This window comes from Elephas maximus, chromosome 17 (genome assembly GCF_024166365.1).
Source record: "Elephas maximus indicus isolate mEleMax1 chromosome 17, mEleMax1 primary haplotype, whole genome shotgun sequence".
NCBI classification, from domain to species: Eukaryota; Metazoa; Chordata; class Mammalia; order Proboscidea; family Elephantidae; genus Elephas; species Elephas maximus.
In genome coordinates this window covers 88721334-88740738 of record NC_064835.1, presented here as the reverse complement: position 1 = coordinate 88740738, position 19405 = coordinate 88721334, and the positions used below count along the sequence as shown (strand labels likewise).

The 19405-nt window shown below is 49.5% G+C and overlaps 2 protein-coding genes across 3 annotated transcripts in view; both read left to right on the top strand.

The window, feature by feature from the left end:
* The first annotated feature begins 11358 nt into the window (after window positions 1–11358).
* ITPRIPL1 (ITPRIP like 1) lies at window positions 11359–15973 on the top strand. Of its 2 annotated transcripts, XM_049857049.1 has the most exons (3): window positions 11360–11782; window positions 11969–12071; window positions 12867–15973. In XM_049857049.1, the coding sequence occupies exons 1-3, from the start codon at window positions 11762–11764 to the stop codon at window positions 14522–14524; spliced, it is 1782 nt and encodes a 593-aa protein (XP_049713006.1). In that variant the 5' UTR covers window positions 11360–11761; the 3' UTR covers window positions 14525–15973. The 2 variants fall into 2 exon arrangements, with proteins under 2 accessions (XP_049713007.1, XP_049713006.1); XM_049857050.1 differs by lacking the exon at window positions 11969–12071 and having other exon boundaries at window positions 11359–11782.
* A 1665-nt stretch (window positions 15974–17638) lies between these two features.
* Window positions 17639–19405, top strand: part of NCAPH (non-SMC condensin I complex subunit H) — a 36679-nt gene continuing 34912 nt past the window's right edge. The window contains exon 1 of the mRNA XM_049857047.1: window positions 17639–17722. The gene's annotated coding sequence lies outside the window, so the exon portion shown is untranslated. The remainder of the gene's footprint in view (window positions 17723–19405) is intronic.

Below are 19405 nucleotides of genomic sequence, written 5' to 3'. Positions count from 1 at the left end.
TACCACAGTATTGTAGCTAAAACACTAGAAAATTTGACAAAATCAGTGACTATAAAGACAGCAGCAGGGAAAACAAGAGCACAGAGCACGTACAGGCCCCAAGCCTCCCTGTAACTGGCGGTAACGACGGCTCCAACCCAGGCCGTTCAGAGGTTCAGGACGGAAACTCGCGTGGAGGTTCAGCCTTGTGGGTATGTTGACCCAAGTAAGCTGGGCTTAGGAAAATGTTTTTGTTGTTGTAACCAACTACAGGGATTTTTTAAAATTGTGTTTTAAGTGAAAGTTTACAGTTCAAGTTAGTTTCTCATACAAAAATTCATACACACATGGTTATGTGACCCTAGTTGCTCTCCCTATAATGTGACAGCACACTCCTTTCCACCTACAGGATATTTTTATAAAAAAAAATAATAAACCTCTGCTGAAATACTACAGAAAATTTTATAGACAGTCATTTGGTGTCACCCTGACAGTGTGATCACCATCCATGCACCCCACTACTGACAGCACTGATAACAAGGGTAATCTTTCGGGGGGCAGGTCCCCCGGAGGAAGGACCTGACCCAGCTGTACAGTTGACCTGGTTGGAAACCTCGCGTCCTTTTTAAAAATCCCAGAGTGAAATTCGTAAAATAAAAACTACTCTCTCAAACATTGTTGAAAAGTAAGATAAGGCCCTAGCTGCAGGGTGAGATGTTGAGGGATTTGCCAGAGGAAAAGAAGAGCTTAGAAGAGCTTCTACCAGTCAGCCCAGGGCCTAGCGCCCCAGAAGGCCGAGGAAAAGCCTGTCAATGTCCAAACCGTGCAAAAAGTCCAAGCTGTGCAAAATGTACAGACCATACAAAAAGTAAAAACCGTGCAAAAAGTACTTTGCTTGTGTATGAAAAGAGTGGAATGCTGGCTCAGACCCTCATTCTTAGGCTTTCTCCCTTCGGCAAGGTGGGCCCTCCTCATTGGTACCCCAAACTCTCCGCGGTGGCCAAGGCGCCCCCAGGGGGCGATGTCGCTGCGAGTGGGACGCGGGGCGGGGGGGGGTGCCCGGGGAGACGGGGGCGGGGGGGTGGGGGGCGCAGGGAGACGGGGGCCCGGGGAGACGGGGACGGGGGGGAGACGGGGGCGCGGGGAGACGGGGGCGCGGGGAGACGGGGGCGCGGGGAGACGGGGGCGGGGGGGTGGGGGGCGCAGGGAGACGGGGGCCCGGGGAGACGGGGGCCCGGGGGAGACCGGGACGGGGGGGAGACGGCGGCGCGGCCGGGTAGGGGTCCGGGGAGAAGGCCGCGCGGGCAGGAGCCGCCCTCCTGGCTGTCCCCACCCGTGGACCCGCCCGCGCCGTCTCCTGCCGGTCCTGGGGCAGCCGCCGTCGGGGGCGCACCTGTGTCCAGAAAACGCGTTCTGAGCTCCAGTCGGCTAAGGCACCCTGGAGCTCTGAGCACACAGCCTGTTCACGAGCTGGAAGCTGTCTGTGTTACTTTTATTTTGTGAGAACAGTAGCTGATTATTGTTAAACAGGCAGTTCCAAAAGGCAGTGAAACGAGGTAAACGCCACCTTAGTCAAGCCCTCTACACTCAGAAGACCACTGCAACATTTTGGAATCCACTCTTGGGGACTTTCTTCCTGGGCATGTAATACACATGAACACGCGTGTATGAAGAGGTAAGACACAACGGGCGCTTTGTAACTTGCTTTTCACCACTTGCTGTGTTAGTGTTGTGGTCTATTTTTCATGTTCATAAATGTCAAGCTGCATCTCTATATAATGTACACCGATAGTATATACACGTGTAGTATTAAAAAACTCTTGGCGTCACGTCCATCCCGACTCATAGCGACCCTGTAGGACTGAGTAGAACCGCCCCATAGGGTTTCCAAGGAGTGGATGGTGGATTCGAACTGCAGACCTTCGGTTAGCAGCCGAGCTCTTAACCACTGCGCCACCACGGTTCCCACATATAGTATATACATATCAAAAAAGCAAAACAAAACAAACGTGTTGCCGCCGAGGCCATTCTGAATCACAGCAAACCTATAGGTTAGAGTAGAACTGCCCCATAAGGTTTCTGAGGATTGGCTGGTGGGTTGGAACTGCCAACCTTTGTCTAGCGGCCAAACTCTTAACCGCTGCACCACCGGGGCTCCGTATACATATATACTATATGCATAGATAACATATGCGTGTATTTTATGTATATACAGTATATATTTTTATAGGTATATTGTGCAAGGAACCAAACATGAGGGTAGTTGATTTGATTAATTTTGGTAAAAATATCGGAAACGCGTGGATACGCCTTGGCAGTATTTTACAAAATCTGCATGCAAGTGTATTACTCTGAAAATATCACCGTGGACCCATGGCTCAGCTTATCCCAATGATTATGATTATTTTCTCATGCATAGCCTGCCATTCCCTTTAGCAATGGGAGTCCTGTCTGTGGCTTCTTTGTGATCTTTTCCGAAATCATCTGAGACAGGTCTAACAGCACCCCTACTTTCTGACATCACCAAGACATTCCAGGCTCAGCTTACTTTTGGATGTTCTGGTGTCTTGTGCTGTCACCCTCCAAGGAGTCCTGCTTCCTTTGAAAGGAGACAAGCACAATGGGCCCAAATTTGAAAGGAGCCCTTGCGTGGTGCAAATGATTAATTGCCGGACTACTAACTGAAAGGTTGGCCATTCAAACCACCCAGAGGTGCCACGGAAGTAAGGCCTGGCAATCTGCTTCCAAAAGGGCGCAGCTGTGAAAACACTGTGGAGTACGGTTCTACTCTGCACACTTGGGGTCCCCATGAGTCAGAATTGACTCCATGGCAACTAGCAACAACAACACGTGCGTGACCCTGAGATACGCGCAGAAGCAGCGTTGTCTTGGAGCGTGAACCATAGACTGGATCTTATCTAAAATCAGCTTGGCGCCCTTGCCAGCGGTGTGCTGCCTGTTCTCTGCCTCTGCAGGTTCTCTCTGTCTGTTCTCCTCCAGAGTCTAAGGAGCATTCTGGGTGTACTACTTCTTCCAAGACAGATTTGTTTGTTCACTGTTATTCGTAAGGTTTTCACTGGCTAATTCTTTTCAGAAGTAGACTGCTGGGTCCTTCTTCCTAGTCCATCTTAGTCTGGAAGCTCAGCTGAAACCTGTCCGCCATGGGTGATCCTGCCCTGCACCCGGGGCTCTGGCCTAGGACTGCATTAAGGGCTCCCTTGCCATCTGGTTTCCAGTTGGTTTGGCCAGTGTGAAGTGAAGGGAGATTGGGAGTTGATGAGAGGACCCAACTCTTCCTGTAGGGTGGGAGGGTTGGCTGTGTCCTCTCAACTGAAGATCACTCTTCTTACCAGGCACCTTCTCCAAATAGCTACCCTCTCCACGTTTGGGTAACAAATAACTCCCTCCCTGTCATGGATTGAATTATGTCCCCCTCCCAAAAAATGTGTGCATCCACTTGGTTAGGCCATGATTCCCAATATTCTGTGGTTGTCCTCTATTTTGTGATTGGAATTTTGTTAAAGAGGATTAGGGTGGGATTGTAACACCTTACCAGGTCACATCCCTGATCCAATGTAAAGGGAGTTTCCTTGGGATGTGGCCTGCACCACCTTTTCTCTCTCAAGAGGTAAAAGGAAAGGAAAACAAGCAGAGAGTTGGGAACCTCATTCTACCAAGAAAGCAACACCATGAGCAGAGCGCGTCCTTTGGACCTGAGGTTCCTGCGCTGAGATGCTCCCAGACCAAGGGAAGACTGATGACAAGGACCTTCCTCCAGAACTGACAGAGAAAGAAAGCCTGCCCCTGGAGCTGGCGCCCTGAATTCGGACTTCTAGCATACCGGACTGTGAGAAAATAAACTTCTCCTCTTTGTTAAAGCCACCCACTTGTGGTATTTCTGTTATAGCAGCACTAGATGACTAAAACACTCCCCCTTGCCCTCACTGGGGGGTGAGCCCCTAGTTGTACAACAACCATCTCTTGTTTTCCTGAAACGCTTTGTTGTTGTTAGGTGCCACTGAGTCAGTTCCGACTCATAGTGACCCTACGCGCCATAGAATGAAACACTGCCCGGTCCTGTGCCATCCTCACAATTGTTGCAATGCTTGAACCCACTGTTGCAGCCACTGTGTCAATCCTTCTCATTGAGGGTCTTTCTCTTTTTCACTGACTCTCTACCAAGCATGATGCCCTTCTCCAGGGAGTGGTCCCTCCTGATAACATGTCCAGAGTCTAAGGAGCATTCTGGGTGTACTACTTCTTCCAAGACAGATTTGTTTGTTCACTGTTATTCGTAAGGTTTTCACTGGCTAATTCTTTTCAGAAGTAGACTGCTGGGTCCTTCTTCCTAGTCCATCTTAGTCTGGAAGCTCAGCTGAAACCTGTCCGCCATGGGTGATCCTGGTGGTATTTGAATACTGGTGACGTAGCTTCCAGCATCACAGCAACACGCAAGCCCCACAGTACAACAAACTGACAGACCCTTTAGGGCCTTTATTAAACTATCCTCAATCACCCAGTTTGTGCCATCAAATCCTGCTGAGGATCCTAACTGATACTGCAGGGTTAAGGGTTGTGATGGTCAATTTTACATGTCAACTTGGCCAAGCTATAGTGCCCAGTTGTTTGGTAAAACATTAGTCTAGTTGCTGTTATGAAGTTGTTACATGTGATGAGGTCACTTGGCCTCAAGTAAAGCAAATTACCTTCCATAACGTGTGCTTGTGTGTGTGTGGGTTCAATCAATCAGTTGAGAGCAAAAAAGGGGTTTCCCTAAGGTGTGTTCTGCCTCCAGGTTATAAATAGACATTTTGCCAGAATAACCTTACTCCTCATTCTTGCCATTGCCTAACTATCGTGGATTGAATTATGTCCCCCCCCCAAAATGTGTGTATCAACTTGGCTAGGCCATGTGTGGTTGTCCTCCACTTTGTGATTGTAATTTTATATTAAGAGGATTAGGGTGGGATTGTAAAACCACCCTTACTTAGGTCACCTCCCTGATCCAAGGTAAAGGGAGCTTCCCTGGGGAAAGGGAAGCAACCAGAGAGTTGGGCACCTCATACCACCAAGAAAGCAGCACCAGGAGCACAGCACGTCCTTTGGTCACGGGGTCGCTATGCCTGAAAAGCTCCTCGACCAGGAGAAGATTGAGGACAAGTACCTTCCTCCTGGCTGACAGAGAGAGAGAGCCTTCCCTTGGAGCCAACGACCTGAATTTGGACTTGTAACCTACTAGACTGTGAGAAAATAACTTTCTCTTTGTTAAAGCCGTCCACTTGTGGTATTTCTGTTATGGCAGCACTAGATGACTAAGACACTGACCTATTGATTTTGAGACACAAGATGGCAGGAGCTTCCAGCCTGCATCTGACCTGTGGATGGATGTTGGACTTGCCTGCTCCCTGCTCTCTGTGTTCTTCTAGATCTGTGTATATCAACCACTGGTTCTGTTTCTCTAAAGAGCCCTAAGACAAGGGGGATTTTTAAAAAACTGATTTTTTATACTTTCATACTTTATTTTCCACACTTCCCATAACGATCATGTTTTGCATTTTTGATTTTTTACAATGTTATCAGGATCCTTTTGTTGAGGGTCATTTTGAGCAACTAGCTTTTTCAAGGGGCACTTTCTTTTGGAAAGAAAAGGCATAAATCATGTCTAGAAGGTGGTCCCCAAATTTGAAACATTTATCTCCAGGTGCTGGGGTATGGGAGCAGTTTCTTATAGTTCTCCTATAAAGTATGCACTTTTACAATGAGCATGTATCATTTTTATGAAAAGAAAAAACCTAAAAAATAACTTCTGGAGCAATGTGCACATTTTGATTCTTAAACGCAGATATCTGTAAGGGGCCAGATGGTAACTGTTTAAAGTTTTGTGGGCCAAGAGGCAGAATTGAGGCTATTATGTAGATACGAATATAACAAGAGAAAATAAACTTCCACAACTTTTCATTTACAGAGTTTAATATATAATACTGATTATAATAACACAGCACAATTTTTCTTGTGATACAGGCCTACTGAGGATGGAATTCTTTTTTTGGTGGGGAGAGGAAACAGCATGCCATTTAACTGGAACTCAGAGTGAGTGTTTTCTGTCATCCAAAGTGGTTGCAAATGTTCGTCTCTTACTGCTCATCTGTTAGGAGATTTTATGTATTTCTTCTTAGAAAATGTCTTTTCATACAAATAAACCCCAAAACTAAGCCTGTTGCCTTGGGGTCAATTTCCACTCATGCTGATCCCATGTGTTACAGAATAGAACTGAGCTCCATAGGGTTTTCTTGGCTGTCATCTTTACGGAAAGATTTGGGTGGCGCAAATGGTTAGGCACTTGACAGCTAACCCAAAGGCTGGCAGTTCAAACCCACCCAGAAACTCTTCAGAAGACTGGCCTGGTGATTGGCTTCCAAAAGGCTGAAACCCACTGCGGTCGAGTTGACGATTCATAGCGACCTTACAGGACAGAGTAGAACTGCCCCATAGAGTTTCCAAGGAGCGCCTGGCGGATTCAAACTGCCGACCTCGTGGTTAGCAGCCATAGTACTTAACCACTGCGCCACCAGGGTTTCCTCCAAATGCTGCAGCCTTGAAAACCCTATGGAGCAGTCCTACTGCGCACAAATGGGGTCACTGACCCTACTGCGCACAAATGGGGTCACTGGGAGTCGAAACCGACTCGACGGCAACTAATAACAACCAAACCTTCCTGGAAGCAGATCACCAGGGCTTCCTTCTGCGGCCCCACTGGGTGGGTTTGAGCCATGAGCTGTTGGGTTAGAAGTAGAGCACAAAACGTTTGTGCCACCAGGAACCTCTTCATACAGATCCCATAACACACTGCCATCAAGTCGATTTCTGGAGGCCAGGATAGAACTGCCCCAAAGGGTTTCCAAAGAGCCCCTGGCGGAGTCCAACTCCCAACCCTTTGGTCAGCAGCCATGGCTAGCATAGCTCTTAACCACTGCACCACGAGGGCTCCTCCAGACAGATACCAAACTAAACCAAACCTGTTGCCGTCGACGCGATTCCAACTCATAGCGACTCTATAGGACTGAGTAGAACTGCCCCGTAGGGTTTCCAAAGAGTGCCTGCTGGGTTCGAATTGCCCACATTTTGGTTAGCAGCCATAGTTCTCAACTACCACCCTACCAGATGCTGCTATATATTGGTATTACTCCACAAGCATATGATTTTAATTGAGCGTACACATTGCTGGGAAGGCATTTTTATAATTAGATTCTCCTCTTTGATATTTGCCTTCTAGCATGTCGTTAAGTTGCAGATTAATCCTTGCTAATTGAAGGGTTTGTTTTTTTTTTTTCATTGAAGGTTGGGTGGAAGCAGCTCAACTGCACAGTTAAACGGATTTTTGAAATACGGAAATGTCCTTTCCACTTGCATGGGGATCTGAAAAATCCTGCTGGAGCTGTGATTTATCTCAGAAAATAGAAACCAAAAACCAAACCCATTGCCATCGAGTCAGTTCTGACTCATAGTGACCCCTATAGGACAGAGTAGAGCTACCACATAGTTTCCAAGGAGCATCAGTGGATTTGAACTGGCAACCTTTTGGTTAGCAGCCATAGCACTTAACCACTACGCCAGGTTTTCTCAGAAAATGTAGGTCTGCAAATTTGCGTGGGAATGGAAATTTTACTACGTTTTAACTTCTGACAGCACGGAAAGGGTATTAAGCTGCTTGATATCTCTTGTGATTCAAATAAATTTGCTGAAATGACTTCATTGCAGTATAAGTTTCACATACATGTGCCGTTTTGCTGGTAACTGTAGGTTCAGTTGATTAAAAAACGTCAACACAGCAGCAAAAGCCAATTTCCAAGGCCATTCAGTGTTTGATAATAGTGGTTGAAGCCAGTTCTTCCTCTTCGGAAAAATTTTACTCTCGGCTCGGAGCTCAAAAATCACAATAAAACTTTACTACTGTCAAGTCATCAAACTGCTGCGTGGTAGGGCAAGTCAGGATATTCAGCTTCTATTTCTAACAAAAATTCACAGAACTGATGATGATTAAGCCCACGAAGGTGAACAAAGCTCACCATTGACACTACTGGTTCACTAAAACAGGGTAGATTCAACTCTTTTCCACAAAGTACCTACTGATGAATTATGCAATGAATGTCATAGGCTTTAAACACTACATTTTCAGGAGCTTTGTAAATTTGTCCAGCTAAGCCTTTTTCGGAGCCCTTGTGGTGCAGTGGTTAAGAGCTTGGCTGCTAAGCAAAAGGTCGCAGTTCAAATCCACTAGTGACTCCTTGGAAACCCAACAGGGCAGTTCTACTCTGTCCTACAGGGTGGTTCAGAGTCAACTGGACAGCAATGGGTTTGATTGTGGTTCCTTGAAGCCTTTTTCTGCTCCACATAAGGTTTTGCACCATTAGTTATAGCACGTCTTAGTAGGTGCCAGCTGAAATCGTACTGAATTCATGTTTTCTCACCTTCTTTGAAATATTCTCACCTGTAGTTCCATGTAAACTAACCACAGAGGCAAGTTTTTCAGTGCTTTCAAGCTCTACTTTGACTTCTTGAATAAACAACAACTGAGCAATATGGGAAATTCCTGTCAAGAGCCAAGGAAAACCACTCAGAACCATTTGCCTTGTTTTTCAGATTATTGTTTCTCCCAACCTTCTCAAGTCTTTGGTAGCCGTTCTCACCAGAAGGCTAATTATCTTAAGCAAGTTTATTTCTTCTGGATCCATCAAACACTTTAACTGATTCACCATAGGTAAGTGGCTTTCCTTGCTTGCCTAACAAATGTGCCACTCAGGAACTTCCCACGGTTGCAGCCTCATTTTCATTTTTGTCAAGAATTTCTGCTGTGATGAGATAGTCTGTTTTAAATCCCCTAACTTGTCTGACTGTTGTTTTCCTGAGTTAGGAATACTGTGATGAGTGCTTAGGCTGGTAAAGCCAACCCATATCATATCTTTTTAGCACAGCTATATAGGGTCGCTTTGAGTCGGAATCGACTCGACGGCAGTGGGTTTGGTTTTTTTTAGCATAGCAGTATAGCCAGGCACTGGTGGTGCAGTGGTTAAGCGTTTGACTATTAACCAAAAGGCTGGCAGTTTGGATTCACCAGCCGCTCCTTGGAAACCCTGTGGGGCAGTTCTATTCTGTCCTACAGGGCCGCTATGAGCTGGAATCGACTTGACGGCAACGGGTTATACTAGTGTAGCATAACAAACAAAATACTTTTCCATCTATTTTAACAACAAAATAATCCACACCCTGCTGAGCCTTGAAAGTGTGATATTCAAAGTCTACTTTTCTTGTTTTGACATGATGGGAAGACACCAGTTTAAAAAAAATAAGGAAAACTGGTACAGTGATGCATAGCACTGGGAACGTCACTGAGTCAGACCTGCGTCACCGTGATTTGCAGTTTGCTGTGCAGTTTGGATTGATGGGTGGGCCACTATAGTCTGTTGTCAACTATTCAACTCTGCTGATGCAGGGAAAACAGCCGTATGCAGAGGAGTGAGCGAGGCTGTGTGTGATAAAGCTATCTGTGGACAGCGAAATTTTATATAACTTCTATGTGCTACAAAAGAGTATTCTTCTATTGATATTTTCCCCCAACCATTTAAAAATATAAAAACCTTTTTTGGCTCAGGCTGAGTTTGACCCACGGGCTGTAGTTTGCCAACTCCTGCTTGGAAATAACTATCTGATGATTAAACCGAAACCAGTTACCTTTGAGTTGATTCCAATTCATGGTGATCCCGTGTGTGTCAGAGTAGAAATCTGCTCTGTAAGGTTTCCTTTTTTTCTTAAAAATTTTATTTTGTTGTTGTTGTCAAGCATATCCACAGAAAACATACACCAACACAAGTGTTTCTCCATGGACAATTCAGTGACACTGATGACATTTTCTGAGTTGTGTGACCATTCCCACCTCCTTTTCTGAGTTGTTCCTCCCGCATTTACAGAAGCTCACTGCCCCCTAAGTTTCCTGTCTAATCTTTCCAGTCACTGTCACTTTGATTCCATACAGCTAGTTCTTAAAACAGCATGATGGTCAAGGCAGACGTTTTTTGCTAGCTAACTACTGTTTGGTTTTAAGAAGACTTCAGGGAATATTTTCCATTTGCTTTAAAGATTACCTCAGGGTAATAGTTTCAGGGTTTCATCCATCTCCCTTGGCTCCAAGAAGTCTGAAACCTATGATAATTTGGAAATCTGTTCTGCATTTTCCCCCTTTTGATCAGGTACCTTTGATCAAAATGCTCCATAAGGGTTTCGATGGCTGGTGTTTTGGAAGTAGATTGCTGGGCCTTTTTCTGAGATGCCTCTGGGGGGAACCTCCAGTTGTCATGTTAACTGTTCATCACTCAGGGACCCCACTCAGAAAGAAAGGTCTTGTGTAATTAGGAAATATCATGACTCATGTTCCCAGACACCGCTGTCATCTGGGCTAGCACTGAGGTTTCTCTAAGCTTCTCCTCTAGGTTCCATACTTCAGGCAAACTGTAAAGGATGGCAGTTGGGGCAGGGGTATTACACAAGGCCAGGGCTATTGGGAAAGACACGTGTTTATCTTGAATGCTCAGTGTGCCTAATGTGTGAGAAAGGCGAGCAGATAAATTTCAAGTACTTTTCCAGGGGCTGGGAAGACACGAAGTCAAAGAACCTGAAATTCCACGACGGGTTTAAAGCTGTAAGCCTTGTCTCACTGTCAATGTTTGTCTCATAATATCAACAATCCTGGCTTGCTCACCCAGCTCTCCTCACTTTATAAAGCTCTTTCTCATCAAGAGAGCTACCCTGTAGGTTTAACACTCTCGTTCCCATAGGGCTAGTGAGGGGCCAGTTGGGCCTGCAGCCAGGACTTCTTTGCGAGCCTCTGGTCCTTTCACTATAATCACTCTGATGGGACAAGGAAGTAGGGAGACCCAAAGCCAGGTGTGGGGCAGCAGCGAGGCAGGTGAAGGGTGCTGAAAACACTGTCTCCTGCACTGTTTTCTTCAGGCCACTCCAGAATGGGAAAAACTTGACCTCTGCCAATTCCTAGTTTTGCCACCATCATCCTCATACCTAGGTTCCCGATAAATATACTCTCCCCTGAGCTGAGCTGAGCGAAGCCGAGGGCCGGCAGTGCCCCCTGTGCCATCCCGGCAACGCCGAGTAGCTGGGCCCTGAGGGTCCTCAGCCCGACTCCGTGCCCCCTGCGCTCTCCTCACAGCCCGGTGGAGTCAGTGCCACCATTGAGAGAGTGCGTGCACGCGAGGCGCAGCGGGCCCAGGTGCGTGCACGCGAGGCGCAGCGGGCCCAGGTGCGCGCACGCGAAGCGCAGCGGGCCCAGGTGCGCGCACGCGGAGGAGCAGCGGGCCCAGGTGCGTGCACGCGAGGCGCAGCGGGCCCAGGTGCGTGAGTGCCGAGGGCTCGCGGGCCAGGTCGACGCTCTCCCCGCGCGCTCGGCCGCGAGGGTTTGGCAGGAGGAGCGTGTCGGGGCCGCGGGGCGGGGCTGGGAGGAGCCCGGACGGCGGGAGCCTGCAGCAGCAGTGGCGCCCTCGGAGCGGCCCGCGCCGTGGGGCTGCAGCCGGGCGCCCTCGGAGCCGCCCTCGCCGTGGGGCTCGCAGGGAAAGGCCGCGATGGCGCGCTGCGGGCCCCAGACGCACAAACGTGGTCTGCTCCCGGGAGAAGGGAGCGGGGCGGCTCCGGCGGGCGGACCCAGCCATGCACGCGGAGCCGCCACCCCGCCAGGAAGAGGGCGAGGACCGTCAGGCCGCGCTGTCCCTTTAAGACCATGTTCCTGCTAACCCCAACGGTGAGTAACCTGGCCCCCGATCAGGGAGAAACCCTGAGGAGGGAGGGGCCCTGGTTCAGGAGGCTTAGTCTGGATAGGCCGTGAGAGTACAAGTCTCAGGCCATGGAATTTGGGGAAGTTATGAGTGGGGTGGGGGGGCTCCCCACTTTGAGCCCAAACCCCCAGGTACCTTGTAAATTTTAACAGGGTTCCTGGAGGGGCAGTGAGACTAAGCAAGGCCACGTTCCAAAGGGCAGGAGAGTCCCCACCGGGCTTCAGCCTCGCGCAGCTCAGCTCTTCATGAATCTCGGTAAGCCCAATAGCTTGTCAGCTGGAGGGACGGAAGCGAGAAGCAGAAGCAAGAAGCTGCAGTCTCCTGGGAGGGGAAACAGGAGCCCGCTCCTGCTCCACCAGGTGGGGCTTGGGCACCAGTTCTTGTTTCCTGGGCTAGAGGTGGAGCTGTGCCTGCCTCTGGGCCTGGCCCACAGAGGGGCATCGGGCAGCCCTCTCTGGGGCTTAGAGGGCAGAGGAGCCAGCAGTGGAGAGGTGGCTGGCAGCACTGGGGGTTTGCCCACTGGGCAAGTCAGAGTGGGAGAGGCCCAGCGCTTTGATGACACAGTGAGCAGAATGAGAATTGTGAAGTCACAGAGGAAGTGGGCAGCACTCCTGGGGCCTGGGGCCGTGGCCGGGAGAGGAAGGGCAGCAGCAGGTGGTTTCAGTGCTTTCTGCCTGTGGAAGGGAGCCTCTGGGACCAGCAGGGCATCTCTGGTGTCCGTGGTGGACTCATGAGTCGGGTGAGGCCACCCTGCCACAAAGGTCCCCCCCATCCTACACAGGAACGTCCACACTCTGAAGGCCTAAATACACCCACACCATGTGGAAGGAAGGCAGTAGAGAGACCGAGTGGCACATTCGCCATCCCCCTTTCTCTCAGTCCTCTGGGGCAGACCAACGTGCTGTGTCCAGCTCCAGCTCTGTGAGCTTTATCTGTTCTTCCTAAGTAGCTGACTTTGAGGACTAGGGTTACAGGGCTCTGGGGGATGTACACACTAGAGAGCAGATGCGTCCAGAAGACCACCACTGACTCCTCACCCTCCTTCTGCAGATACAGAGGCCCCCATGGCTGTGATAAGCCTGCTCTTCCTGGCAGTGATGTATGTTGTTCACCACCCCTTGATGGTCAGTGACCGGATGGACCTGGACACGTTAGCCAGAAGTCGGCAGCTGGAGAAGCGAATGAGCGAGGAGATGCGCCAGTTAGAGAGAGAGTTTGAAGAGAGAAAGCGAGCCGCTGAACAGAGGCAGAAGGCCGAGAACTTCTGGAGGGGAGAAGCGCCCAGTGACCAGTTAGTGCTAGGGAAGAAGGACATGGGGTGGCCTTTCCAGGCTGACAGCCAGGAGGGACCTCTGGGCTGGATGCTGGGAAACCTGTGGAACGTTGGCCTCTTCTGCCTTTTTCTCCTCTTTGAGCTCCTGCGACAGAGCTTGCAGCATGAGCCGGCCTTTGAGTCCAGCAGTGATGAGGAGGAGGCAGAATTCCATGTTGTGCCCGTCACTTCCTGCAGCTGGCTCATGGACTTCCCCTCCCAGGAGGCCCTGGAATTCTTTTATGAGCACTATGTCCACAGCGCTACCCATGACCTGCCCTGCACCTGTGAGTTCGTGGAGAGCTTTGTGGATGACCTGATTGAGGCCTGTCGGATGCTCAGCCGCCGGGAGGCTCACCTGCAGCTGGAAGACTGCCTGGGCATTGGGGCTGCCTTCGAGAAATGGGGGACCCGCCACGACACCCAGACATTTGATATCCTGGTGCCCATAGTCCCCCCTCAGGGCTCCATGTTTGTCCTGGAGATGAGGGATCCGGCGCTGGGCCGACGCTGTGGCTGCGTGCTTGTGGAGCTGGAGTGCATGTGCAAGTGTGAGAAGCTTCCAGGTGACGTGCTGTGCTTGGTGCACCATAACAAGGACCACCCAGCTGCCCCGGGGAAGTCGACCAGCTCCATTAAGGCGTCCCTCTGCACCGGCTCCCACCTGGATGTGCACAAGACCGTACAGTGGTTCCGTGACATGGTAGGCAATGCCTGGGCCCTTGTGGCCCACAAGTATGACTTTAATCTCAGCCTCCCGCCGTCCACCACCTCCTGCAAGCTCAGGTTGGACTACCGCTCAGGCCGCTTTCTCTCAATCAGCTTGGTCCTGGGGGTGCAACGGGAAGACACCTTGGTCTACCTGGTGAGTCAGGCCCCTGACCAGGAAGAGCTCACCAGTGTCAACTGGCCCGAGTCCTTTGCAGCCTGTGAGCACTTGTTCCTGAAGCTGGTAGGGCGTTTTGCTCCAGAGAACACGTGTCACCTCAAATGCCTGCAGATTATTTTAAGTCTCTGGGAGCTCCAAGACTTACCCCAGGGGGCGTCCTGCCCTGTCCTCACCTCTTATCACTTCAAAACAGCCCTCATGCACCTGCTGCTCCGGCTGCCCCTGACAGACTGGCAGCACGATAGGCTGTCTCAGCGGCTGCAAGACCTCCTGTGGTTCTTGGGCCGCGGACTCCAGCAGAGGTCCCTCCATCACTTCCTCATTGGGAACAGCTTCCTGCCCCTGACCATCCCCATCCCTAAGACGTTTCGGAATGCTGAGCCCGTCAATCTCTTCCAGCACCTGGTGCTAAACCCTGTGGCACACTCACAGGCAGTGGAAGAGTTCCACAACCTCCTGACCCAGGTGAAAACCCTGCCTTGTGCTCCACTGGCTGGAGCGCACTGATGTAAAGGCCATTAAAATGGGGAGGCGGTATTTCTGGTTCCTCAGGCTGCAGAGGAGTTTATTTTTCAGATATTCTCAGCAGTGTGTGACCTTCCCCTTGCCAGTGGGGCCATTACAGATGAAGACACTTGACGGGTACGGGAGGTGGTCACGAGGATGGGGTGCAGTCTGCAGGGCCCCGTTCGGGGTGGTTCTTCTGAAGTTTTCTTCTCCTGACTTAACTTTCATCATGACCCAAAGAGGGTCCAGGGAAACAGGTATTATGGGAGGGACTTACTGCTGAAGAATTGAGATCCAGAGGGTTTTTGTTTCAGTACTGGAAGTGAAGGAGAACCAGCGAACACCTGCATCTCAGCTTGTGCCTGTGTGAGTGACTCCCAGCACATTCCTTGTCAGCTGCTTTCCTGGTTGAACTGTTAGCTTAATTCACATCAGAGTTGATGGCACTTCATTTTATTCCAGTCAAATACTGTGATGGCAACTTCATGTATTTTAGGATCTAATTTAAAAATATAACAAGATGTTTATTTTCCATTTTCTTTATTTAGCCCTATTTTCATATGACAATATAGCTATTTTTATGCATCTGAAAAGACCCCAAGGCTACCCAAATAATTTCTTGGCACTGATTTAACAAACAGATGTTGAGTCATAGTGACCTGTCCCATAACTGAGATGATGTATTTACTACAGGTAAGAGCCCACATCTGACAACCTTTGTAGCACCTGGAAGGAACACTGTAAAGCCCTTAACAAGGACAATCTGTTTTGGGGCTCTAAGATAAACAATTACTTTGTTCCTGAGGGGGAATCACTGTGAGAGAAATGAAGGTTTGGCTACCATCTATACCTGCGCTTTTTCTCAGCCTGGGAATACCTTTGTGATTCTCAGAGAAGACAAAGGGATTATTTGAAGGATGTTTGCAGTTTTGAAGAGCGGGCTCACCACCATCCAGGCTGACTGCCAGGGTTGGACAGGAAGGGACTGTGGAGCAGCCCCGCTCTGCAGAGTAGTGATTCTAGAGATATGACTGATGTATTTTTCCCTTTCAAAACCTCGGGCCTCCTGAGGAGGGTTAAGAAACAACTATAGTTGTGGATGTGGTTGTTTTGGAAATGCTAATACTGTCGCTACCTACCCAGGACAGGAAGACCTGCTGGGGAGGAAAACCTGGCCTGGGTTTAACATGACCTCAGGGGGTTTAGATGTGGCCTTTTTAGGCTTCAGTCCTGGCAAAAATAAGTGTCCCGGCAGCTGATGCCGGCCAACACCCGAGCGTCCACCTCGCCTGCTAGCATCCACCAGGTACTGCTTTCAGGCTGAGGTGCAATGATGGTGGAATTTTGGTGTTTTAAAAACCACGCATCTGCTTTGTGTGTAGAAAATAATTTGCTGGTGTTTGTTTCACATCAATAAAGAGCTGTTTTCTGTACCAACTGGAATCTCTGCAGTCACATACAGCAGATCAGCGTTCGCACCGGCCTGTTTCCAAGGAGTTGAGGTTACTTGGAGTAGCTTGATGCAGAACCCTCTGCCGTTCTCAGTGTACCTTCGACTGATCTGCCCCGTGGTTGCCCGGCGGCGTGGCCAGTAGCCAGGAATGGATAATGAAGAGCGCCGAGGCACGTACGGAAGCCCTGGTGGCGTAGTGGTTAAATGCCATTGCTGCTAACCAAAGGGTCAGCAGTTCTAATCTGCCAGGCGCTCCTTGGGAAGTCTATGCGGCAGTTCTACTCTGTCCTATAGGGTCGCTATGAGTCAGAATCGACTCAATGGCACTGGGTTTGGTTTGGTTTTTTGGTAAGGTACGTACAGGCTATTTGTTTTTCAGGGTGCCCAAACCAAAGATCTTACAAACAAATGCATAAGCTCTAGAAACAAGTTGCCTCAGGCAGAAAGAAGGTGGTGTGATTTTCCAGGACTGCAGGGTTGTTTCTAGTCTGCTAAGAATCAAGAAAGGGAATGTAAAGTTATGTGTGGGTAGAAGACTTACAAAGGGAACAGTCAGCAAAGCTTGGGTGGGGCAGAGGGTGCAAGAAAGGAAAAAAACAAATAGTAATGGGAGGAACAGAGCTGCAGTGTTCTGGGAACATGCTTACAATGAAAGAGGAAACCTTTGCAGATATTTAGGAAGCTGAGCCTTATTCCAAAACAAACCTGGCTAGCACCCAGGATATACCAGCAATGATAACAGTGGGAATTCTTAGGTTCATTGAGTGTTGCCAGTGGGGGTGGTTTACATCTGGTAACTCATTTAATCCTCACACTGCAAACCCACGGAGTAGGCACTTCACCATTTCCACCGTACACTGAGGAAACATGACGCACACAAAGGGAATGCATCTCGTTCCAGGTCACCCAGTAAGTGACAGAGCCACGGGAAGCATCTGCCCTGGCAACCTTTCAGGGTGGTCTTGGGAATAAAATGAAATGAAGGGGTTAAAGTGCTTTGAAAAGCAAAGAAGTACTGTATTAATGTTAAGATGAAGGGTGGTGTGTGATTGTTTGGAAATTCTAGAAGACAGAAATTGTTGGTTCTTGGCCCAGTCTTTAGGAGATCAGGAATTTCATATCACACACAAAAATTACAGGCATTTGCTCAGAGGCCAAGATGAATGCAAACCTAGTTCCCACTAGGAGTCCACTGAGCCTCACGGTGATTTAACGGCTTATCTCCTTAATTGCATTGTCGATCAGCGGTAGGCTGGACACTCAGGGCAAGTTTGCAGTCAAAGGACTGCTGTTCAGGCAGCCCGACTGATGCCAGTAGTTCTAAGCTATGAGTCAAGGGCACACAACAATAGCAACAACAACCCCGAGCCCAGGATGTTTCCAGTTTATTTTGCGGAAGAATTCCCGGTGAGGAGTAAGGTGGAGGAGGGGAATGGTTCCCCCATTGCTTTTCTGGCAGATGTGGAATGGGGGAGTGGCCCCACTGCCACTATATTTTTGTACAAAAAGAGGAATTAAGCTTTGCATACCACAGATAGATCATTCAGTCTTTTGGCATCCTCTGAAGCCAAGAAACAAAGATGGCATTCAGAGCAGAACGTGAAAGACCAGCTTGCCCCGGGCAGGCCGGGCCCACAGAGACACTGGGGGTGGAGCTGGCTCCGTCCCCCACCGCACTGCCTCAAGCAATCAGCCTGAAACCAAACCAGCTGCCATCAGTTCACTCCAACTCAGGAGGACCCCAGGTGAGTCAGAGTAGAACTGTGCTCCATAGGGTTTTCTTCTTTTATTCCATCGTGGTGAAAATAAACATAATATATTGCTTCATAGGGTTTTCAATGGCTGGGTTTTCAGAAGTAGATTGCCAGGGCTTTCTTCCAAGGTGCCCTTTCGGTTAGCAGCCTTAACCTTTTGTAGCACCCAGGGACTCTAAGCAGTCAGCCCAGGAAGCTCCATTATCACCACAGATCAGCCTCCTGCCTCCATCTAGGGGGTCAACGAGGACCCTTCCTCTGCCAGGACTGCCAAGGCGGTTCTTCAGAGGCTCCTGATGCATTTCCGCCTGGCACCCTCCCACCTCCACTGCTCTTAGTGCACACAGGAAGTGCAGAAGATCCCAGTGTTCCCACTCTCCTCCCTCAGATACTCTCAGCAGGTGAGATGGCAGGGATCCTAGCACACATGGAGCCTGCATGTTCTCCAGAAATACCAAAATCAAACTCCTTGCCGTCGAGCCGATTCCAACTCATAGCAACCCTGTAGGACAGGGTTTCCAAGGAGCAGCTGGTGGATTCTAGCTGCTGACATTTTGGTTAGTGTAGCTCCTAACCACTTGGCTACAAGGACCCCTACATGCTGGTGTCGGGAGAGGGGGCACTTAGTGTCTTACCTAATTCTCACAAAGCCCAGCAAAGGTGGTGTTATCATCTCCATTTGAGATAAAATCAAACCAATCCCAGCATCGTCAAGTCGATTCCAACTCATAGCGACCCTATAGGACAGAGTAGAACTGCCCCATAGAGTTTCTAAGGAGCGCCTGGCGGATTCAAACTGCTGACCCTTTGGTTAGCAGCTCTAGCACTTAACTGCTATGCCACCAAGGTTTCCCCCATTTGAGATACAGGGAAGAAATGAGGCCCAGAAAAATAGGCTGCCCAAGGCAGGATTTAAACTAGTCTTCTCATTTCATTGACTATTTAAGTACTTGCTGTGTCCAGGGTCAATACCAGGTCCTGGGAAAACACTCGTGAGCAGAAACACAGCTGTGTCCTCACAGAGTCTAAGGAAGAGACAGACAAGGAATAGTCACAACAGATGTAAAACTGCAAGGGTGACAAGTTCTACTAAAGCCTGCGGTAAGGGGACATGACTATCAGGGAAGGCCTCCTTGAGGTAGTGACGTGAGCTGACACCTGATGGTAGCTCACAAGTGAAGACTAGGAGGAAGAGGACCCAACAGAGGAAATGGCATGTGCAGAGCTCCATGGTGGAGGGTGGGGAGGGCAAGTGTGAAAGAAGGCCTGCCTGGCTGGAGGTCAGGCAGCAAGGGGAGGCCTGGTGCAAAACTGGAGAGGCTGCAGGGAGCTCCCAAGGCCTTGGGAGCCTTTGAAGGTTTTAGACTTTGGGGAGGAAGTGGGGGTGGGGGGTAGGGGAACAGGAAGTAAGAGTGACAGGTCAGATTTGAACTTGGCAAACACCACTGTGGGCCTGGGGGGTGGGGGTGGGGTGGGTGGGCGTCAAAGGTGTTGCAGACCAGTGTGGGGAGGGTCCTGTGGACTTACAGAGACTCAGATCGAGGAGAAGTAAAAAGACCCTGATAATTGTGTGTGGGGATTAACCAGGAGGGAACAAGGTGACTGGTGCTGATTCGGGTCCCTGGGTGGCTGGTGGAGTCGTTCATAGAGAACACTGTAAATGCCTTGTCTTCT